At 37.7% G+C, this 24,834-nt stretch overlaps 1 protein-coding gene across 1 annotated transcript in view; it reads right to left on the bottom strand.

Moving 5' to 3' along the window:
• LOC142351833 (uncharacterized) overlaps positions 1-24,834 on the bottom strand; it is a 55,000-nt gene that overhangs the window by 11,635 nt on the left and 18,531 nt on the right. Inside the window, exons 9-14 of the mRNA XM_075404043.1 lie at positions 14,723-14,989; positions 14,159-14,325; positions 12,733-12,936; positions 12,248-12,482; positions 6,619-6,800; positions 3,038-3,139 (exon numbers count right to left, since the gene is read on the bottom strand). Coding sequence (XP_075260158.1) covers positions 3,038-3,139; positions 6,619-6,800; positions 12,248-12,482; positions 12,733-12,936; positions 14,159-14,325; positions 14,723-14,989 — 1,157 coding nt within the window. The remainder of the gene's footprint in view (positions 1-3,037; positions 3,140-6,618; positions 6,801-12,247; positions 12,483-12,732; positions 12,937-14,158; positions 14,326-14,722; positions 14,990-24,834) is intronic.

Raw genomic sequence — 24,834 nt, 5'->3', positions numbered from 1 at the left:
CATTTATTTGCGCAGCAAGTCTTAACAACTAAGCTGAATGGGCTTTGTGGTAATTGCCTACAAAATGGCTAATGTATAAATAGTGTGTATACTACTATATTAATTACCAGCTTTAAGCTACAAAAGTATGAATTGTTCTTCTCAGACTTAATGTTGGGGGATGAGTAATTTTCGGACTATACAGGATAAATTTTATGACCTCAATATAATCGTTATGAAGAAAAACTGCATATAAAAAATACAAAAAGAAAAACTGCATATAAAAAAATATACTAAAAATATAATGGCGATGCAATTTTTCAGAACTGAGTTAATTGTTTACGCTTGAAATTAGCTGGTTCAGCGTTGAAATGCTCAAGTCCAGGCAATTAACAACATTGGGCGTTCACTACTGGCATTCTGTTATCTAATATTGTTTATGATTTAAAGCCATTAGTTCAATATAGTAACTTCACGGTGTAAAATTATTCGACATGAACCGGAGAGTTGTATTTCTTCTGTTCATGTCGAATAATTTCCTCGTATTGGTCCCTTGAGATTACAGGCTCCTGAAAAGAAACCGCCAAATGATGAGGTACTGACAATTGTTTTCTCTTTTGTTTTTTTTTCAGCGAGAGGAATTAAGATCTGAGAAGTGCTTCGTGGAACTACAATTTTTACAACAAAGTTTTCCTCGACCAAGCAAGATTTTGCACCTGATGGCATCAGTTATGAATAGGATTTGTAACTGAAGCATTAATTAAAAATAAAATTCTACAGTGGTTAAATACGTTTGCTTAGACAATCCTTCAGGTGTAATTCAACGAATAACCACTCGTCTTTATCTTAAAAATGTTAATGACATAATATTCCCCTTACGAACCAAAAACAATGTACCATTTGGACCGTTTTTTCAGTATATTTTGTATAACTGTACAAATTTTGTACAACTTAGTATAATACATGAAGAAACAGACTTACACTGAGTTGACAAAATAATGATTTTTGCTCAAGAATTCGTTTGTTGCCCGATTTCTCAAAGTGGCAAATAAGGTCTTTGTGGAATTGCGTGGCGAACTTTGCCATCCAAAATCCACAGCGTGAAAACATACTATTTCACAATTAAATTCTGACACACTAGTTTTCTTAATATCAATATTTAATTACACCATTTTAGCATGTAAGGTACATAAATGCTTCTTAGTTTTTAAAGCTAATTTTTGTTGGGGCAGTAACTACGAAAAACCGTTAAAAGCAAATAGGCGGAGGTTGGTGGCAGAGCAAATCAGGGCTCAATCAGTCTAAAGATTATCTGGTTTTTAGGATGGCCGGTACTCTGTTCATGTCACAATTCACAGTGGCCAGCCTTGATTTTTGCGTAAAATTTACTGCATGAAAAAAACATCTTCACCTTAACACCCGCCAACAAGGTTGGTATCATAAGCGACCCCGAGCTTCAGTGCGGGTAAATGTAACATTTATTTGCGCATTAAGTCTTAACAACTAAGCTGAATGGGCTTTGTGGTAATTGCCTACAAAATGGCTAATGTATAAATAGTGTGTATACTACTATGTTAATTACCAGTATAAGCTACAAAAGTATGAATTGTTCTTCTCAGACTTAATGTTGGGGGATGAGTAATTTCCAGACTATGCAGGATAAATTTTATGACCTCAATATAATCATAATCAAGAAAAACTGCATATAAAAAATACAAAAAGAGAAACTGCATATAAAAAAATATACTAAAAATATACTGGCGATGCAATTTTTCAGAACTGAGTTAATTGTTTACGCTTGAAATTAGCTGGTTCAGCGTTGAAATGCTCAAGTCCAGACAATTAACAACATTGGGCGTTCACTACTGGCATTCTGTTATCTAATATTGTTTATGATTTAAAGCCATTAGTTCAATTTAGTAACTTCACGGTATAAAAAGATTTCAGGGTTTCAGAGTGACGAACCTTTGAAACAAGTATTAAACGAAATCATGAAATGAGAGGCCATGAACAAAGGTTGAGCGAAACCGTACGGAAAAGAACCGTAAATTAAATCTGATTTAACTTATTACAAAGAACTTGTTAAAAAAATTTGCGGATGGGTTCTTTGCAGTAAAATATCTTAAATTGATATTGATATTGATATTGATATTGATATTGAAGGCCCTAAAAACAATATCAAGATGATGAGTTTCGGACACAAGTGTTGAACGAAACCATGAATGGATTCATAACTTTAATTTTTGTTCCAAAAAGAAATTGTCCGAATTTTTTCTAAATCATAATTTTTCAATTGCATAATAAATTTTGAATGCAAATTATTACCAGAAATTGAAAAAACATAAAGTTGTTACAGGATTAAATTTAATAGGCCTTAAATCGCAAGTTTTTAGCTTTGAGAAGGCCTTTATTAATGTACTTTAAATCGAACCGCCCTAATACGCTTTCAAGTGAGATTAGCAACCCTGGTCGCACTTCGACGCTCATCTTGCAAATTCTTGCAAATGACGCTTATCTTGGAAGATTCTTGCAAATGGCACTTATTTTGCAAGATCTTGCACGATTCTTGCACGTGACGCTTATCTTGCTTAATCGGTGCTCTCAACGCCGGCGGCTAATGTCACAAAATTAAAAAAAAACAAATTTTAACTATGCTTTTAATCGAGTGAAATTAAGCAAATAAATTGTGGTATCGGATGTGTTTTATTGCCAATTTCCACGGCGGAAGACCATATTATTCCACAACATGCCTGGACGACCAATGAGTGACAAAATGACTGACCAAATATTTTCCGTTTATTTTCCGTCGATAGAGGCAATGGCCCGCAAAAAATAAATTTCGGGAAGCTCAAATTTCGGGAAGATGCTAAAAATCCTGCTATAAAATTTTGAATGATTCCCTTCATGGCACCCTCATATTATGATTTACTTCAGTTATTTGGGATTCGGATTTGCCCGGATTTTCTTCGCCCGGAACTGTGTAGTCGGCGGACATTTGGGGGGGGGGGTATGGAGTGATTACAATAGGCGACGTTTCTTCTTTTTGGTACTAACTTACCGTTTTGACACTTGATTTGACAGTTGAAGGTGGTGTCCGATCTGACATTAGTCCATCGTCTAACTCCTGTCCTTCCCCTTCATTGTAATCATCATCAGTACCCTGTAAAAAATTGGTTAACGAATCTAACAGTACTGGAAAGTTTGTATTGTGCCCTTTTTTCGGGATTAATTCTTTGCTACTCGGGGCGCTTGTAATTCGTAATTCACACTAAAACTGTCCGAAAGCGTCTACCGACCGGTAGACATATAACGAAACAGGGCGGCTCAGTAATGTGCGATTGCACATAAGGTTCCGACCCCGCTCATCCACAATTTTGGCATAATTGTCTACCAAATGAGGAACAGATGGAAAAACACAAGAAATTCAAGTATTTTTCAAAAAAAAACTAGTGTATGAACGAAAAGATAGCCTCCAAAGCAAACAAATCAGTGGAGTAAAAAATGATGCATTAGATTGATGAGATATGCCGATATTAAGAAAGCGAGCAGAAACGAACGGCAAAATCAAACAAAAACAACAACAACAAACATTAATTACATCAAAAAATTTATGTCCGTTTTAAAAAGCAAAACTTAATAACAAAGTCAACATAGTGTCAGATAAAACTGAAAATAAATAAAATAACTTGTAATTCACCAGAAAAAAATGGTTATTCACCAGTTCATAATAAAGCTTGGTTACAATTAGACAAAAATAAACAGAAACTTTAAAGTTAGAAAAATCGCAGAAGTTCTTTTAAAAAAAAAACAATTAATTTCAAAGTAATGAAAACCATTAGGAATCAACTAATATATCCCATAGGTTTACAATTACCAATGCTTCTATAGAAGGGAATTAAGAACTCTTGGTATTCAATTTTTTATGCAGTTACAAAAAGAACAGCAAATAGACAACAAACTAAAAATCAATTAAAACTTGCCAGAAAATGCTTTGGAAGCTTTAAAGCCATACTTTGGCCCCCAAAAAACATTTGATTGCACCTTCGTCCAACACCGATATTGTATTATGTGGCCGCTCATTTTTGAAAATAAGCAACAATTAGACAAAAAAGAAAAAAATGCAAAATTATGTAATACTTGTTTTTTTTCAGAAATAATTTATTTCCAAAGACATAAAAGCCATTAATTACAAAATGAAAAATTTGAATAGGTTCGTCCATTCTTCCAAAAGAAGCCCTCGAGATCTGCAATTAACCAGAATATGTCTTTCGTCTACAAACAGAACGTAAAATATGACAAAAATCAAAAATTCATTTACTTTTTTTTTGTGAAAAACCCGCGTGGAAGCCAGTAATGTCATAACGAATTCTCTTAAAACATTAGATTTTGTGACACCAATCCCTTTTTGACACCTTCCCCTTGAAAAGTATTATGTGATCTCTCATTAAAAACCTAGGTAAAAATTAGACTAAAAAGAAAAAAATCAAGATTATGTAATACTTGTTTTTATCGAAAAAAATTTGTTTCCAAAGACATGAAAGCCTTTAATTACAAAATGAAAAAATTGAATAGGTTCGTTTATTCTTCCAAAGGAAGCCCTCGAGACCTGCAATTATCCAGCACAAGTCTTACGTCTACAAAAAGAACGTCAAATATGACAAAAATCAAAAATTAATTTACTTTTGGGAAAAACCCGTGTCGAAGCCAGTAAAGTCACAACAAATTCTTTAAAAACATTAGATTTTGTGACACCACTCGCTTTCGACACCTTCCTTTGACAAAAATACTGTCATCTTTAAACTTTAATTAACGAGACCAGGTAACAAACAGACAAAAAAGGAAAATTGCGAAACTGAAATGTTTTTTTTTTCATTTTGGAAAACAATTGTTTTCAAAGTCATGAAAGCAATTATCTATCTTCTAATATCACAACATCGGCTCATCTATTCTTCCAGGAAAAGCCAATCAAACCCGGTCAATGTACAGGAAACTAAATACGACTAAAAAGACAAAGTAAAAACGACAGTTAAAGGCAAAATTAAAAAATTCAATTCTTCGAGAAAGTACTGTCGAAGCAGTAAAGAACCACAATCTATATCTTTAAGGATTTAATTATTATCAATTGTGTTGTGCGTTATTTTGAAAAAGAAAATTGTGATATATGAACTGACAATAACGTGATAATTTGACAAAACTAGAAAACATGAAAAATGGGCAAATACATAAAAATTAAAAAAAAATTGTGAAATCTAGTAGTATCAAAAGCCAGAACACCATAAATTAAGGCGTAAAACCGCAATACAGACTAAATTCGAATTCAGCAGAAAGAAGGAGCACCGTTTGATTGCGGACACTAAGCTACAAGTTGACCAATTTAAGAGAAAAATGTAGGCAAAGTTCATTATGCCACTTTTTATTTAAAAATCAAATATTTTAAAAGTCAAAACGAACATAAGCTTGCAAGCAATCAACTAGATAAATAATTTTTGAGCTAATTAGGATGCCAATAGGTCCTATCACTAGTGGGCTTTGATTCGAAAGGTTCTGTTATTTAATTAATATAAAAAAGACCGAATTTTTTTTCATAAAAAAACGACTGACAATCCGAATTATTTTTGGATTGTAACGGTCCAAGTGTGGTACAGAACTAGTCCTGCTGATGCTGATTTTCCAGTGGGAACATTTAATTTTTCGGAATGTCCTTGATATAGATATTTTGTTAGTTAAAAAAATCAAAAACGAATGCTGCTTTTTGATAATCAACGAATAAAGTTAGCAAAAAACGGCAAATTTTTATTTACAGAGCACTCTCAACGGAACTTGAAGTGGAATTAGCCCCCTTTTAAGTCTACAAAGATTGCGTTAGTGGTGTTTGGGTGTGCACTTCCTTCAAATTGAATCAGAGTGGACTAAAGAAACTTATTTCGTGCTGTTTTTGATGAAAAAGTCTGAATTTTGTGAAATATTTAGCCGGAATTTGTGGCAAAAAATTCAATGAAAATAATCGACAATTTATTTTGTCTTTAAACGTAAAATCAACAACATTTTCTTGAAAAATTTTACTAAATTTTATCAAAATTTGCGAAATTTTAGTCAAAATTTCGATAAAATGTGAATGAAATCAACGCATTTCACTCTATTTTCTCGAAAGTTTAAACCTCGATATCTCCCTGTCAAAAACGAAAATTTAAAAAATCTTTTGAATTCCATATTCTACGCTGGACAAGCTTTCTAATGATACCAGTCTCAACTCTCTAAGATGAATATATCGATCGGCCAAAATTGACTGAACAAAAAAAAACCCATTTGAGTATATAGTTCCTCCCCCCCTCAAGAGGGGTCGGAACAATAAATCTACTTTCAAAGAACGTGCGATTGTGTCTTACACGCCAATTAAATAGATTATGTAGTTACTTGTAATGTACTAATGAGGACAGGCTCTGAAAGCGAGCTGAAGTCAGATCCCAACCAAATTTGAATGACCTAATTCTGCTCATAAGCCTTATGGTCTGGATTGATCCGATCATACAGCATTTTGCTCAAGAAGCTTCTAATAAGAAGAAATTTTCAACGAGAGGATGATCGACATGGGTTGCACATAGTTTGCTTGAGAGTTGGTACTCAATAGTGAGATCTCACCTTTTCTTCTAGAACATTCTGTTGATTGGCACCTTGCCTCTCTGTATCTATGGTCTCAGAGCGCACTTCATCTGCGATGTCAGCAGTTTCTGACCTCTCTTCAGTGTGCACTTCGTGTCTACTCTGCTGCTCCGATTCTATTGGCTGCTCTGTTGCTGTCACTGATGATGCAATCTCATTGGCTGAAAATCATTAACAATTAGTATCTGCAATATTATCAACAACCAACCGAAAATTAACTTGGTTAACATGATATTCTCATCAACACAGCAGATTAGCAGTTCATTTAATCAAATATCAGCAGTCCGTTTCTCTTCTTCACAACAAGAAATAGGCCTCTTGAAATGTGCTTTTGTTCTCCCCACTTAGATAAGGTAAGAACAAACACTTGTGATCTTAGGCACTAACTTAGCTAGAGGTCTTTCTTCTGGATACATAATGTAGTTTTTCGGGTTGATGACATTTTCAAATTGAGCCCATTTGAAGTTGATCGCACCATATTCAATTTGATTTTAGTTTGATGCCCCCACTCATTGGGTGACAAAAACATCAGAGCGCTAATAATTGGCGTTAAAATTTGTTGCCCCTGCTGATTGGGTGACTTATAAAACAGATTTTTGAATCCATGCCAGCAGACATTTATTCAACAAGTACGCTGTCCTCTCAGGTATCGTGATAAATATTTGACAACTTTTTTCCGATTACAACTGGAACGTCAACATATTTCTTTAAGGAATAAAAGCTCCATCTTCATAGCGAAACGATCTCCATTTAGATCTAGTTCCTCTTATGCACAGATTTGAAGCCCTTAAGATTGCAAAATTCAATCTCAGTTTGACCCAGTTCATGATAATGCTGTAGGGTTTGTCGCACTTAGAAGCGAGTCTGTCCGTCAGCCTTCTGAGAAAAATTTTGCTCTCTCTGGCCATCATGCCGTCAACACTGAAAATTAACGGAGTAAAAGCGATATGTTTTTCATGGCAAGCCTCGGAGTATTTTCTCCTCTTTTCGTCAGCGCAGCTTTCCAACACATCCTCTGGATTTCTGTTGCTGTAAGATTTAGCCTCAGTGTCTGTGACACGAATATCAAACGAGGCAGTTTCTTGCGGGCTCCAGACACCTCTTATGAGAATATCGGCTCTTAAAGCTTTCTGATTCTCTGAATGTTCACGAATTACTGTATCTTTTTGAGTGTAAGTCCATGCAAGGCCGGTTAAGTCTCCCAATAAATCTCTAATTTCATTATGCCTTTGTGTAATCAGGCCTCCTTTTTTGCAGATTAGGATATGCTGAACATGGAAATCTTCATCACAACCGTCACATTTCACAGGGAGGTTTGTTAGGGGTAAGCCGTATCTTAGCGCCATAGAATCCTGGAATTCGTTCTTCGACAAAACAAAATTGTCTCTCTCTGACACTTCTGCGGTTAACCAACAAGAGTTTCCCTTTTTTGAAATTCCGCTCCATTCTTTTTCTCTCTGATGAGCATATTTGTTCTAAAAAAGCCTTTAATGTATTACTCTGCTGGGACTCTTTTCCAGCTGAAAAGTTTGTTTGCTGATGCGAACGTAAGTTTTGTGTGCGTCGACGTCCAATGCCGTTCCATTCACAATAGAATCCGAAATTAGTGAAGATGTTTTCTTGGACATTTCAAACTGTTCACTCCCTTTTACCAGGGTCAGGAATACCTAATCCTCCATTCTTAGCAGACAAACTGAACAGGCTACGTTGGGGATTACTCAAATTATAAATGTTAGTTACGGTTGATATGAACTGGTTTTTTATTGAATCTTCTAGTGGTTTCAAAAATTCATCGCAACCTTGGACAACTCTCATGAGAAAAATCCATTCGGCCTGCACTGATTTAGTGAACACCGAGAAAATCCCATGAGGGCAGAAATTGGCTGCAGCGCTCAAAAGTTGGATCTTAGCCTGCCAATTTTTGATTTTTTCATGAACAAATTCTTTCATGGTAGTTTTATCGCCAAGGAAGCCTCCAAGATAACGTTTTCCAGTAACAATTTTCAAACCGGTTTGCTCAAAGCAACTCTTGGCTTCATCAACATGGTCTGGATGAACAATAAGGAAGCTTTTTTTGGCTCAGGGTAGTAATCATACTTTGGCCCCTTATCAACTACTTGTTGCAGCCCCTGTTTTAAGTCATCAAACTTTGCGCAAGCCGCGGCATCATCTGCATAAAAACTTTGTTTATGTTTTGTCGGATTGTGCAATTTTTGTATTAAAGGCAATAGAGCAACACCATAAAACAGCATTGAAAGAGGATCGCCTTGAGTTGTCCCTTCATCGCTGCGGATAAAAACGTCAGTATTGCTCAGCACAAGATTAGAGCATCACTGGTAACAATTTTACAGAAAAGTGGAAGCTCTGGACCAAAAGGGTTCTAGCGTTTAGAAATGCGGAACTTGTGTTTATAGAATTGAATGCATTTTTTGCATCAAGCAGCAACAGACCAAAACCATTGGAGGACTTTTTCTCAAACAACTCTCGAAGTCCATGAATCGATCTCTCAATTCCAAATGACACTCCACCCCCAAGTTGTTCTGATCCAAACGCATACGCCAAGTCATCAACAGTTAAGTCAGCTACTGCTTTACCGAGTAATCTTCCCAAAGTGTCACGAATGCCGATTGGTCTGACTCCTGGCTGTTTATCTAATGCAATAAGTCGACATGAGAACAAGAATTTGAATTTACGCCAAGAAATAATTTCGTTTGCGATCAAATTACCTAGCTGAGAAACTAAGTCTCTCAATCTGGAGCTTTCGAGACCAAACCTAATTAACGCATCAAACCAGTGGTTGGCGTCCGATCCAGAGGGTCCTGAACTACCGAAAAGTTTCCGGGCTTGTTTTTCAACGGTACTAATTGTTATATTCAGTTTTTCCAGAGGAGGAAGTTCTGATATGTTGAATGTCCCCTCGAATGATGGTGAGGCTTTCGGGTGCTTTTCTTTTAGATTTTCGGTTACAGTTCTTCCTTCTATTAAATCAGAAGGCTTAAGAACACTCGTTCCTTTTTCGTCTGCAAGGAACCTAGTTGCATTTTTGATGTTCCCTTCTTGAACCATTTTCGCAAACGCTCGTAGTTTCTCCTTGGGGTCGCTCTTTTGAGTTCTCACAGCTTTGCTCGAGAATTGAGTACATCTCTTAAAAGATTGAACAAGAGGTTGAAGTTTTTCCACCGACCACTCCTTCATCCTATTTTCAATTGTTATTTTTATATTTTTGGAGTGTCTCACTTTGTTGTCTTTGTGGAGTATGAGAGCCGAAAAAACCACAAGTCGCTCTGATGGACTATTTGATTTCAGGAACAATTCAAGTTCGCAATTTAGCATCTCGACATATTGTTTACCAATTTTTCCCGTCGGCAATCTGTAAAATTTTCATCTGCGTGTGCAAACAGTATTCCATATATCTTCCCAAAGCACTTCGTTTTCATGAGGCACGCTAATGATAATTTGTGTTTTTGAGTGGAAAAAATTCTTTCATCAAAGATTCTTTCTCTGCATTTGATAAAATTTTATCTGCTTGATTATTGTCCCCTAGATTAAGCCTCGCTAAATATTGTGTTAAACCACTTGAAGAAGACTCAAAACTAAATTGAGCTGGATTTTCAAAAGCGTTTTGTATCAAGTCGTTAGCCTCATCGGTCATAACTGTATGCTGCTTGAGTTTTTCTACCAATTGCAGATAAATCCAAACTGAATAGGAGTCAAAAGTGGTGTCATACTTTCTATTCCAATTCACTTAATGTACTCTTGGTCTGTTGTTTTCATGGCCAATAACTTTTGCTTTGTATATGTTTTTATCGTGACCAGGAATCCAGATTTCAGTGTTCTTATGGACGAAATACTCGTCGTGGATTTCTTGGTTTTCGCTATCACTGAACTCGGCGGATTCAAAACCTGTCTGGATCTTTTCTGTTGTATCAAGATGATTAGCTTGCTCAGAACTAAGTGTGTTGTGCATGGTAAACAATAATTGGACGCGAAAACAGTGACTAAATAAGCGGTTTCCCGTTTCAATCAAACTTAACTGGGTGTTTGTTAATTTATCTCGATTCGTGTTTATCGTGAAACTATAATCTCTGCAATTTAAACTGCAAGAACCGCAAGCAAAACTCACTTTTTGGTATCTTTTTGTTTTCCCTTTTCCGACTTGTGAATGAAGAACGCGAATTGGGGAATAATTTGAGACAATTGTTTTCACAGGCAAACAGCCCCAGAAAACTTGGGGGGACAACCACCACAGGAAGCTTACTTGGGGGGTGTGGGGTGGGACAAATATCGTGACTCCTGACAAATGAAGCCTATGGCAACCGCGGCAACAAATACGTAAAAAGTGTTAGAGAAGGAAAGATCTCACCGGAGAACTGATATAAAGATGTTCGTTTAGCCTCAACAGCCCGAAATAGATTCCACGTGCACTCCACAAATAAATAATCAGGACGCAAAAACAGGGGGGGGGGCAAAAAGTACTTATATCGAGCTCAAGTTTCGATAATTTTCTTCTTTTAGCTGCTGAATTTGCTTAACAACCTAACAACGCACGTGATTTGTGGACGTCTTGGAAAATGTTGAGCAGCTTCAAAGTGAAGAGAGGCTTTTTTACTCATCTCAAACATTCGCTTTCTTGAGCAGCAGATATTGCTTTCAAAGTGTTTATACTTGATCAAAAAAGTAATTTGATAAAATTACAAAAGCTTGTTACAAAAGCTTGTTTACAAAAGCATGAAGCTTTCTGGCGCTCTATTGTTCATCTCGGCGGCAAATAAAAAGTCATTTTTTTGAAATTTTCAGAAAAATTTGACTCAATTAAATGGAATGCAGTCTAGCCTATAAGTTTCTGCAACACAGGTGATCGTTTCAAAACTTGTAATTATAGATCAACGGTCTGTCGTGAACTAATCCCAAGATCACGCATCGCGAGACAAGTAACAAACGGCTACCAACTGAGTATAATAGTAGAAAAAATGTAAAATAGAACACAATATTTGAGTTAATGGTATCAGTGAATGATTTTACATTAACAATCAAAAAAGTACAGAAAACAGACAAATTACATGGAAGCATTAAGTAATATATGATTAATTGGGTTTGCGTACTTGAGCATCACAATTCTAACTGAAATTAAGAGAGTAACGCGAGTGTCTGCTCACTCGAATGGGCCATGTACCACAAAATCAAAGATGCAGGAGTGGGAATTTTAGTTAGATATTATTTAGATGGGCTTTTCCCTTTAAAAGTTTGATATAATGATTGGAGTGGAAACATTTGAGGAAGCCCACTAATATAAACGCAATCTAAAACCTATATGACACCGAAACGTGGTTACACAGCGATCATAACTTTTATAATTCCGATTCGATTTAGAGCCAATATTGACTCTAATATCTCTGATTATAGATGACTATATAACCCTAAATAATTTGACTTTGACAGCTACAAAGCTGACGCTTGGAGCGTGCACTAAATGTTGGTGGTAAAAATTGGGAAAATGGGAAGAACAATAAAAAACAATAATCATCTGATGTTTGTTTTTGTGTCAGGAGTGTTCCGAGCGTTTACTTGTCTCGCAAAGTTACAAGACTTTAATGTTTAGAAAACTTACTGGCGGAGCTCTGAACATTTTGCAACAGGCTCATTTCATAAGCGGACAGGGCAAACTGTTGTTGGTTCATCAGCAACATCTGGCTCGCTTCCATCGACTGGACCAGTTCTTGTACTGGAGAGCAGGCACGGTCTCTAGTGGGCAACTTGGACACTTGACTGGCACCCTCGATCAGCTGTTCAAGAGATACCTTCTCAAGGTCAACTCCTAAGATTCGTTCTACCACACTGTCAACCTGAATAGAAGAAACGTCAGAACCCAGGTTGATGTCACAGACCGAAGTGCCCTCTGATCAGATTTAGTGCCCTCAAAATTTCACGTGAGCTCGAAAATGGTTTGATCAGAGGTCGCTTTGGCGTGTGAGCTCAACCCGGGTATAGATTCTAATATTTTAGGGAACAGCATTAATGTTACTACCAACATCACCTTCTTTTATTGCAAACCATCCCAATGATGTTTGTGGACATAAGGGAATTTTTGCTTACCAAATGGGGATCGGTTTGAGCCTCTTTAGGAGCGATGAAAGGTCTCTTCTTAATTCCATAGTACAAATGTACACTTAGAGCCCCAACCACCACTTTGCCATGTACGGTCGTGAGGGTTAAAGTGATTGGCTCATCTTTCAGAAGGAACTCCCCCTCGTCTTCTCCTTGCCCGAAGTAGTCTGGCAGGTCCACCGTTGGAGGCAGCTGAAACAAGTTTAGACTAATAAAAGTTGAACACATTAATATCTGGGGTTGAGAATCAACATATAAAGAAAAGCACAAAAAGAGAAAAGATAGCATATCTTGATATCTGAAAAGATTTCGGAGTAGACGATTCTGCCTTAAAACGAGGTAAAAACAAGCAAGAATCAAGAATCGTCTGAAGTCTGGTCAAGGGTTGTTATTGTCAGTATGCGGAGAAAGTCGACAAATGGTATATTAACAGGACTGGACTACAAATGGCATATTAACAACGACCGAAAACCAATATAATCTTAATTAAAATTTGAAAGGGTCGGATTTCCCCAGTCAGTATAGAATTCTGGGCTATACAAACAGACAGTACCACTGCATAACATGAGGTCTTTATACAGCGCAATATCCCCCATGGTTCGCACCACTCTTCAGGGTACGTACAACCTCTCCCCCCCCCCCCCCAGGATGACCCCTCGCCCCATATAATATTAGATCAGACTTTACTTTGCATTTAGTTTTCACACGGGGCACCATAGAATTGTATGTAACCAGTTGTCAACCAATGTTTTCAGTAGAAAACGAGTTGAACGCCACTGAGACACGCCCGCTGAATTATGAGTTAGTCTAAATTCAAAATTGTCACCTCTTGTCAGCCCAATTATTACCTTTTTTCTCAGAAAAACGAGTTGACAGAGCTGATTCCGCTTCAACCGACGTGGTAACGTATAGTAAATTGACGTAGTAACCGATTTACGAGAGTGAATGTTTACATAATTCTGCAGCGTTTCGTTTCAGGATTAATGATGCGACCCATGCAACAGATCAACTATCACGTTATCTCTCGTGTGATTTCCCTGTTTTCGTGTTTCGTCTCCAAACGTTGCTACAGGTGACAGCAGTTGTCTGATTTTACGCAAAAATGTTTAGAGTGCCATTTTGTTCTTTAGTCACAGACTATTAATTATAAATGCACGAGATCTTACGATATTCCAGCTGAAAATTGCCCTAATGGTCATTAAGTTTGTAAGATCTTGTAGGACAATGGGTTACCTTGTAAATATTCTTTTAAGAAGAATGGCAATCTCCTAAGATTTTGTAAGACCAACGGCTGAGATTATTTGTAAGATTCCTGTAAAACCTCAGAAAATGTCAAATGAGACATCTCGTAAGATTCTGTCGGAATCATGCAAGATCTTACGAGATATCCATCGGAGTTATCACGGTTACTTACAGCATCCTGAATTTCTTCAACTGTCATTTGAGCGTGACACAAAACATCTCCATCTTCCTTCTCACTCAAACTGAATCTCATCACGTCGCTTCTAACCTCTTCAACCACTCCCTTCCCACCATCCTTCTTTCCATTCCCACCCTCTTTCGGGACATCCTTAGGTGCCTCTGAAATAAAAATAATTTTGTTGTTGTTTGCATTCTCATATGATAGTCGAAACTTTGATTCATACCGTCCCCTTCCTATGCTGAGTCTCTACTCAATACTTTTGGGGTGTATGCGCATGTGTTTTATTTAAAAAAATTCAGACGCTATGGTTACAGCTATTTGGAGAAGAACCTGAAAAAACTTCACGTTTATAATGATAAAAATAAGAGATGATCGGGTCTCAATTGAGTGGAGTAGACGTTGAGAATGTAAGCGGTTAAGAACTTAAAAAATCATAGCACCAAAAAGTTCTTCAAATTCAAGGCCTTCATTTTCAAAGTCAGGACTTTCTGTTTCTCAATAAGTTATGGTTAAAATTTAAATTTGTGTGCGTTTTATTCCCTGTTTTTTACTAACCCCTCTCAATCCTCTTTCCCTCTTCCATCAACATCTCCTCTTCCTCTTCTTCTAGGGCCCAACTGACCACATCCAGGGACAATGGCACTGCTGGAGTGTTAACGCTGGTCGAGGTTGCCCCGTCGCCGCCTCTTGTGCTCTTGGTCGGAGAGGCAGCGCCCGATTGGGGGTTGCTAGCGGAAGCAGCCGGGTTTTCTGGATCTACATCGCCGGCGGGAGTTTGGGGACCAGTGCGCTGGCTTGCTTCTGTTTTGGGTTTCTCTCGACCTGGAGTGACTATTAAATTAAGCTGATGCCAAATTTGTAGTCGGAATTTCTAACAAGCGTCCGGAATTTTTTTTCTAATTGTCCAATCAAACTTTAATACCTTTTACTATTCCAAATGAAAACACGATTGATTAAATTTAATTAATTATGAGTTTTTATTCTTACCTGACCAAAGTGGGGAGAATAGAAAGATATATTTCATATCTGGAAAACTAACATGAACTGTTGAGAATTGATTTATTAAACTGGTGATCTGCTGTTTTATAAACCTAGTCACGGTAACCAAGTTAATTGTTAATTCAATTGTAATTACCTTATAGAGACCGTTTGTTAATAGCAAAAATTATAATAATAAGAATGCGAAATCAAACAAGCGTGGCTAGAGCAAACATCAAGTTTGACGATGCCCATTCTAGAAAATTGACATCATGTTTGTCCTCGGGTTTACTAATATTCAAATTTGTAATTTTTTACAGAGAATGACAGCATAAACAAAATAACGACAACGAACAATCAGTAAATAATCAAAACTAATCAAGAAACAGTACAATTCCATTTAAATTTTTGATGAATCGAAAATTTTTCTAGCTACGTGAATCATATTGAATGTCCTCTAATGTTCATTTTGTTCTACCATATATTCTCTGTAGTCTAACAAGACAACAAATAAAGTGCGTCCTACAGAATTGTGTTTCAATAAGTATTTTTAGATAGAACTTGAACAATTTTGCACATTGATTTGTCATGAAAACAACTTACACTTTTTTTAAATAGGTAAATCAATTTTAATTAGTTGATCGCGGTAATTAACATTCAATTGTTGAAAACTGAAAATTTGAAAAACAAAATTAAAAGATTTTTTGTAGTAGTAGTTTATAGACGACAATTGATGCTTTTCCCCTAAAAATTCTCAAAAATCTCACAATTAAGATATTTTTACTAGTGCTAAAAATTTTGATGAGGAATATTTGCGGAAGTGTAGAATTTCCAACAACACTGAGAACGACGGAAAAAGAAAACCACCAGCAAACCTGTAACGGCTGCTCTTCTATCAAAGTCAAGGAAAATTATCCGCTATACTTGTAGATTTTCGTTGCATTACTTGTTGCACAATTACTCTTGATAACTAATTGCTCAGCTCTGCTGTATAACAAACTTGTTTCTCTCAGAATAACAAAATAATTCAAATTGAAACAATCAAATTTATGTTGAGTTTTGTTAATAACGCAAGTTATAACTCGAAATTTTAAAATTATCGCGAAGTGCAGTCCTTAGTAATAGACTTAATAAGTATTTGGAACAAAAATGAACTTGGTTACTCAAGTAACAAAAAGGCGCGAACGCAAAGAAAATTGTTATCTGAATTTTTTAATTATTCGCTTTAAAAACTAATTTCTAGTCTTTAATTGGCCTCAATAACACCAATATTGAAACTAGGCTAGGCTTCGTTAAAACCAGTGAGAGCAACTGACTAAGTGCTTTGCACAAAGTTTCTCTTACTTAGGATCTTTGTTCCTCAGAAAGAATGTTTTTAGAATATCAAAGTTAGTTCTCTTTTCACAAGTCAAAGTAAAGTTAAAACTGTACAATCACTAATATGATCTACAGAAACAAGACACGATAACATGTAATTTGCCGCTCAAGAGAGTGTGCTTCAATACGCACTGTATGTCAATTTAATAAGAAAAATTTAACGAGTTTCAACTGTTTTTGGTAGATTTTCAAGCTCCTTCTATGCTGCTAGTCACGTGGATATACATGTCAAATTCAACTGTTGATTGGTTGTAGATAATAATTTTGACAGAATGTGAACACTTTTCCATAAAGTCACTTTTTCAGTGTAAATTTGATGTCATGGGAAATTTGTTAACCATGTAGAAGATTTGTCGAATATTCTGTATCAATAACAGGTTGATTCGTAACCCAATAGCAAAGAATCTGATGCAATACTGTTAAGTCGTAGTTTTGTTTTGCTGGTGGTTGAGGTAGTTTGAGTTTGAGTTATAGTTTGACTTCATGAAAGACGATTGCGTACTAATAATAGTTGCTAAATATAAAAGTTGAACAAAGTGAACAAATCTGTATGGCTTCAGTAGAATGTAGCACTAAATTTCGCTTGTCACGCTATTCTAGCTTTAAGGCTTGAAATGGCCTTGAAGTGCTATCCTATTTGGTAATTGAGTTTGTAAGCTCGGGTGCGACATCGACGGCCCTGTTTTCTTTCGCGAAAACATCTTTTCCAGTTAGTACTGGGGCGAGCTTCACTACTGGTCTCTTGTACACTCCGTCGTTCGGTCAAACTATCGCTGATTGAATCACACCGTCAGACCCATCGATGGTCTCCGTAACTCGACCTAGATTGTAATATCCACGCTTATGGCTGTCTTCGATCAACCAAACGAGATCGTCCTCTTTAAGGGTTTCATTCGCCGTAGATCGCCATTTTTGTCGATTATTCAGAGTTGGCAGATATTCTTTACGGAATCTGTCCCATATGAGATTTTCATATGCTTGAGTTTGTCGAAAGAGCTTTCGATGATCAATAAATTTTTCTGCGCATGGTAGATATGGTAAGCAAACGTTCCTGTTGCCAAGCAAGAAGTGATTGGGGGTCAATGCTTCTAAGTCATTAACATCTGAACTGACTGGAGTCAAAGGTCTTGCGTTCAATGTCAGCTCAACAATACACATCGTTGTTGAAAGAACGTCCTCGGTGACTGATCTGTTACCCAACACTGCATACATTGGTTTCTTGCAACTTCTCACCAACCGCTCCGATACTCCTCCAAAGTGGGGTGCTGCGGGTGGGTTGAACTTCCATCTGATTCCTCGTTGAATTAGATGTTCTTCGATCCCCTCTTTGTTCCATGCTGCAACATGATCCGCAAACTCTCTTTCAGCTCCAACAAAAATTGTCCCGTTGTCACTGATGATCGTATTCGGTTTGCCTCTTCGAGCAATAAATCTCATTAGTGCATTGAGACAACTATCTGTGTCCAACTTGGGTACCACCTCTATATGCACCGCTCTCATAGTTAGACAAGTAAACAGACAACACCATCAATTTTCGTTCCTTCGCCCAATCTTCACAATGAAAGGACCAAAGTAGTCAACTCCAACATTTGTGAAAGCTGTTGAAGCATCTAACCGTTCTTCGGGTAGATCTGCCATTACTGGTGCTATCGTTTGTGCTCTGCCTTTTCTGCAGTTAACGCACTTGTTCTTGATTGATCTCAAGGCGTTCCGTATGCCTAGGATCCATATCATGTGCTGAACAATGTTTCTTACATGCTCAGTGCCCTCGTGTTGATTGTCCTTGTGCTCGTTTCGCAAGAATAATTCAACCGCATGATGTTTCCAATGTAGTAATATTGGATGCCTTGCATTGAAGTCCATTTGATTTTTGCTTATTCTGCCTTTGGCTCGAATAAGTCCTTCTTCATCTAAAAAGGGGAGAATTTTAGAGTTTTGCTGCCTTTTGGAATTTCCTTTTCAGCTTTGAGAGATTTCATCTCATCACCAAAATGTTCTCGCTCTAGTAACTTGAAGATCGTTGCTTTTGCTTTTTCTTTTTCTTCAATGTTGACAACAAGTGTGGCTGGTTTGTGTTCGTTTAATGCTCGCTGTACGTATGCCACTGTATTTACTAGTCTGTTAAAAATACTGAATCGTTCCCACTGAATAACAGCTTTCTTTTCTTCAGCCTGTATCATGAAGACTGATGGGGGTATATTCTCTTCATCTGATGCAAAGATTGGGTTCACTTGCTCTGGCCACTCGCTTTCTGGTTGTTTCAAACAGGCCGGCCCAGTGAGCCACTCACTTCTCTTGAGTTCCTCAATGTTGATTGCTCTGGTGCCAATGTCCGCTGGGTTGTTGATACCGCTCACATGTTTCCACTGTGAAACATTAGTTTTATCTAGTATCTCCGCCACTCGATTGGCCACAAACACTTGTTGTTTGCGATAGGAACTCTGTATCCACTGCTATACCGTAGTTGAGTCTGACCAAAAATTGCAACTATTTATCTTCATTTCTTGTTCCTTGACTATCTGTTCTTTCAACCTCACTGCCATGACTGCCGCTTGCAACTCCAATCGTGGTATTGAAAGATGCCTCATCGGTGCCACTCTGCATTTTCCAATAACAAATGCTAAGTTGGCTGTGTTTTCTTTTGGCTGTGAACGAAGATAGGCCACTGCACACATCGTGTCTTTAGATGCGTCAGCAAACAAATGAAGTTCGGTTTTATCCCTCTCTCCATTGAAGTACCTTCTATCAATGCTTGTTTCAGCCACGATTGGGAGTTGTTATTTCCATTTCAGTAATTCTGCTTCGTCACCAGGCTCCACTTCCTTATCCCAATGTTGCCCATTCTTGGTCCAGATACCTTTCAGTAGTCGTCTCATGTGAACACTGAACGGAGCAAACAATCCGATCGGGTCGAATACCGAAGATACCAAAGAAAAAATCTTCCTCTGGATTACAGGTGCTTCAACTTCCTTGTTTGTACCTCTGCATACCTAAGACTGTCGTCAATAACGGTCCATTGTAGTCCTAGGACTGAGGATCCCTCTGTATTGGGTTCCACTTCGACTTGTTTCGTGTTGCTGATTGACTTCAAGTCTTCTGGGATTGCATCGTAACTGCGTCGTTGTTGCTTATCCATTTCTTCAATTCAAATCAATTTTGTGAGAGGACAGGTTGTAGTTGATTGAAGACTTCAATTGCTTCTTCAGGGTTTCTACTGATTTGATGAAATCGTCCAGGTAGAAGTTGTTTTGTATTGCCTTTGCCGCAATTGGATACTCCTTTTCGTTATCCAGTCTCACTCGCTTGAGAGCATAGTTGGCACAAATTGGAGAACTCTGAGCTCCAAATACGTGACGCTGATATTCGTAAATGTGAACAGGTTCATTAGTCCTTGGGCGCCATAAGAACCTCAAGCAACTTCTATCCTGTTCGGGAACTTGCACTTGTAGAAACATCGACTCGATGTCAGCTGTCAGGGCTATTGGTCCTTCAAGGAATCTGAATATTGTTCCAATCAACCCAAGTAGCAGATCAGGTCCTGCTAGTAGCTTGTCATTTAGGCATATTTTGTACTCTGACGCGGCATTGCAAACACGTCTTACTTTGCCAGGCTTGTTCGGGTTTAGCACTGGATGGTGTGGCAAATACCATTCTTTGCCGAAGGTGCCTTTCACTTCGGATTCGTCCAATATCTTCACGAATTTTTTTCTACTTCTGTATCTATTGACTGTTGATACAAACTCTTCAGGTTTGGGTCCCTTTGGAATCTTCTCTCCAGTGAGTAAAGCAAGGCTGAGCTGTAGTTGTTCGGTAGGTTTGGCTCTTCACTTCACAGCATTCCCACTTCGTACCGCTCGCCTGTGAACTTCGTCCTACTCTCTAGCATCTTCTGCGCCTGCAGCTCCTTCTTTGACTGACTGACAACGTTAATTTTGGAAGCATAGGTTTCTATGTCCCACCAGGTTTGGATATTCTCTGCCACTTTCACATCCTCTGTGAAGGCGAAATGACAAACATTTTGTCTTCTTTTGCCCGTCAGGGGTCTAACGACTACCCATCCTAGTTCTGTTCAAACGTCCAAATTTCGTCTCCAGAATGCTCCATGCAGCGCCATAGAATTGTCCAGAATAGCCCATTCCAGAGATTGCTGACCTTGTCTTGCCTTTCAGTAGAGTCTTCAGATGGCTCATCTTCTCTGAGTCTGGTATTGGTCGTTGATCCACTGTACCAATAAACATACTAGCCAACTCCGGCCATTCGAGGGGGTTCCCATCGAAGTTCTTCAACTTGAGCTTTGGTAGGCCACCGCTACCCGCGTACCCACTGTTGTATCGTAGCAGACCAGATTTTGGGGAAACTTCCCGGTCTTCAACACTTGAAGATCGGTCTCGTGAACTGCAATATCGTGAGAAGTGACTTTGCCTGTTCACTTCAGGGATTACTTCGAAGTGAGCTGTTGATCGATCTGGTGTTAGAAGGTTGTCGATTCTGCTGGCCCAGTCAGAGACATCTCTCTTCTTGGGGGTCCAATTGAAGGGTGATTTGTCTCAAGCACTGGTTGATTGGGAACGAGCATCCCGTTCTCTAATGCTGTTCTCTTCAGTTTGCGCACTAGCTCGCGCTCTTCCTCCAGTAGTTGATGCTTGGTTTCCAGTTCCTTCATTTGCATTTCCAGCTCTAGCCTCCTCCACTCAAACCGTGCTTGTTCGAGTCGCATCTTGGTTTCGAATTCGATATCGAATTTTTTCATCCTTTCCTCTCGCCTTTGCTTCGCTGATGATGTTTCCGAAACATTCTCCGTGTCTTGGCCACTTGCTGTTGCTCCATTTTGCACTGTTCTAGCAACTGTGTTGTCCGTTGGGTAATTGTTGTTCATCTCGCTGTCTTTCACTGCTTGGATTGCGTTGCTTTGCTCTGCATTCATTTCTGGTTGAGTGCCTTTGCTCATATATGCAAGCCAATGATAGTCCAAACTTGCTTTGCACTTCCTTGCTTCTTTCAGATGTTCTTCAACAAAATTTGCTTGGTAGGGCACAAGTTTTTTTTCGCTGCACTTGCTTGGTTATTTCTTCCTCTAGGAGGTGGACAGTCTGTTGATAGAGGACCGTTAGTTTGTTGGGTCGATCAGAGTCTTCAATTATTTTTTAGCCAATCCCTGTTTTAGTGTTAACTTCTTCCACTAAATCTTGAAGCTTCTTATCGTACCTGTGAGCTGTTGATTGAAGCTCTTCGCTGCTGGTTGTGCTTGATTTGCCTGGTTGCTGTTCGCTTTTGCTTTGTTGGTTTCCTTTGAGCAGGGTTCACACTTCAATTGCTTTATTGAATTGCACTCTTCTGTTCGCCTCGCTGGCCTGTTGGTGTTGATTTGTTTTATTCTCTTTGGGGGGTGCCTTCGGCACTCTCTTCATCAGATTGGACCTCTCTTCATCAAATTGGACAGCAGTTTGCCTTCCACTGTCCGGGTCGGCGGACCAAATGTAACGGCTGCTCTCCTATCAAAGTCAAGGAAAACTTTACACCGCCCAGTTCGTTTCAGCGGTTTCAAATCTGTCAGGATATGGTGATTTTGCATTTAACTTTTGTGAACTGTATAATCCGCTATACTTGTAAATTATCGTTGCATTACTTGTTGCACAATTACTCTTGATAACTAATTGCTCAGCTTTGCTGTATAACAAACTTGTTTCTATCAGAAAAACAAAATAATTCAAATTGAAACAATCAAATTTCTGTTTGGTAATGTTGAGTTTTGTTAATAACTCAAGTTATAACTCGAAATTTCAAATTATCTCGAAGTACTGTTCTTAGTAATAGACTTAATAACTATTTGGAACAATAATGAACTTGGTTACTCAAGTAACAAAAAGGCGCGAACGCAAAGAAAATTGTTATCTGAATTTCCACATATTCGCTTTAAAAACTAATTTCTAGTCTTTAATTGGCCTCAATAACACCAATATTGAAACTAGGCTAGGCTTCGTTAAGACCAGTAAGAGCAACTGACTAAGTGCTTTGCATAAAGTTTCTCTCACTTAGGAACTTTGTTCCTCAGAAAGAAAGTTTTGAGAATATCAAAGTTAATTCTCTTTTCACAAGTCAAAGTAAGGTTAAAACTGTACAATCACTAATATGATCTACAAAAACAAGACGCGATAACAAGTTATTTACCGCTCAAGAAAGTGTGCTTCAATACGCACTGTATGTCATTTTAATAAGATAAAAAAACGAGTTTCAACTGATTTTTGGTAGTTTTTCAAGCTCCTTTTATGCTGCTAGTCACGTGGATTTACTTGTAAAATTCAACTGTTGATAGATTGTAGATAATAATTTCGACAGGATGTGAACACTTTTCCATAACGTCACTTTTTCAGTGTAAGTTTGATATCATGGGAAATTTGTTAACCATGTAGAAGATTTGTCGAATATTCTGTATCAATAACAGGTTGATTCGCAATCCAATCGCAAACAATCTGATGCAATACTGTTAAGTCGTAGTATTGTTTTGCTGGTGGTTGAGGTAGTTCGAGTTTGAGTTATAGTTTGACTTCATGAATGACGATTGCGTACTAATAATAGTTGCAAAATATATATGTTGAACAAAGTGAACAAATCTGTATGGCTTCAGTAGAATGTAGCATTAAATTTCGCTTGTCACGCTATTCTAGCTTTCAGGCTTGAAATGGCCTTGAAGCACTATTCAATTTGGTAATTGAGTTTGTAAGCTCAGCCGCCACAAAACCTTTCAGTATTTTTCGTGGCAGTCAAATGGTTCTCTATTTTAATAGTTGTCTCAACTGCATTTAAACTGCTAAATGCATTGAACTCAATTTATCAAAAACAATTTTATAGCTGAAAAACGGGAATTTTTTGCTTTCTTATGCTTGTCTCTTGTATTCATCGTTGCAAGAATAAAAACCCTGAGTTAGAAATGTGTTAAACTCTCCCAGATTAAAGTTGAATTGATTCGCAGGAAGAAAATTTGTAGAGATTGATGACAAATCATTTAAACGAAAGTAGGCTCAAAATTACTTCACATGGAGCTGCTTAAATGCTGATGCAACGTTCTTTCATATTGCACGAATTGTTAACTCATAAACTTTCCTGGAACCTAGTCCCATAGCACTTCAGTATTGAAATTGTATTCCAATTGTATATCGTCGGCCCAGTACCGTATCAGTGTATCCTAAGTGTATATTGCTACCTAATGTGCAGTCTGTTTGCATTGATATATTTTTTTCTGAAATTAGACTGAGCATCCTTGGCTTTGATTGCCATGACGTCTATTGAAAAATCATGAAAAAAAGAAAACTTCGAGAAAAAAACTTTTTGATCGTGACGATGACTAAACCGGTTAATTGCTTTAAGTGCACCAGCTAGAGATATTAGATCAAGCAAGTGTCATTAGGACAAGCAAGTGATCATTAAAATCTCCCTTGCATAACGTGAAGTGATACCAACTGCAGTTGATTTCAACAAGAAGAACGTTTTTTGAGTTCATTAACAGGATAACAAAACTACTGAAATCTTTTACTAGCTGCGTTACATTTATCAGATGGAGTTCTTGTTTTCCAAGAGCAAGAACAGCTTTTTCATGTTGCTTTTTTTTGATAACCATGCGAGAAAAAATTTTTCTAATCATTCTAAGCAGTTCCTTTTTTGCATTGATTGAGATTTCAATAGTACATTTGTTGAAAGTTTTATAATATACATTAGCACAATATGTTTTTGTTGTATGAAACATAAACTAAGAGGTAGAACTTGATGTTTTTGTTCCTTGAGTTGCTTTCAGTGAAAAAAAGAGAATTGATATGTTATCTTTCTATTATTTTTACCTAAACAAGAGAACATAACCGACTGATGTTGGGCAAATTCTTCGCAAACGATTAGTGAGTGAATGGCTACGTCAGTAGCTAGCTTCGTTTACAGGAGGATAGCTTAAGCTGCATTGAAGAGGGAGTATTGGGGCGGAGCGGGGGTGAAGGCAGGAGAACGAGGAGATGAGTGGTTGAGGGGCGATGCGTGATTGGGGGAGCATAAATTTATGTCTCCTTAACTAATTCTTTGCACCGCATCTTTAGAGACTATTAAGGCGTTTGACTCTAGGAAAACTGCTCAGCGACCTAAAGCACTCCGGGCTTTACCTGTTTATGCCGTTTTTGAGCACGAAGAAGACAAAGAGTCAGAGGGGAAAGACTATCGGACAAAAAGTCGATAACGTGAAAAATCGCATAAAAAAGACAAGCAGGACTAATATAGTCGGTACAAATTTTGAATGTAAAGCGTTTTTAAATCGTATGTAGGTGCGGAATTTT

This window comes from Convolutriloba macropyga, chromosome 13 (genome assembly GCF_964194025.1).
Source record: "Convolutriloba macropyga chromosome 13, txConMacr16.3, whole genome shotgun sequence".
Classification (NCBI taxonomy): Eukaryota; Metazoa; Xenacoelomorpha; order Acoela; family Convolutidae; genus Convolutriloba; species Convolutriloba macropyga.
Note: the sequence above shows the minus strand (reverse complement) of the source record. Positions and strands in the feature narration are given on the sequence as shown.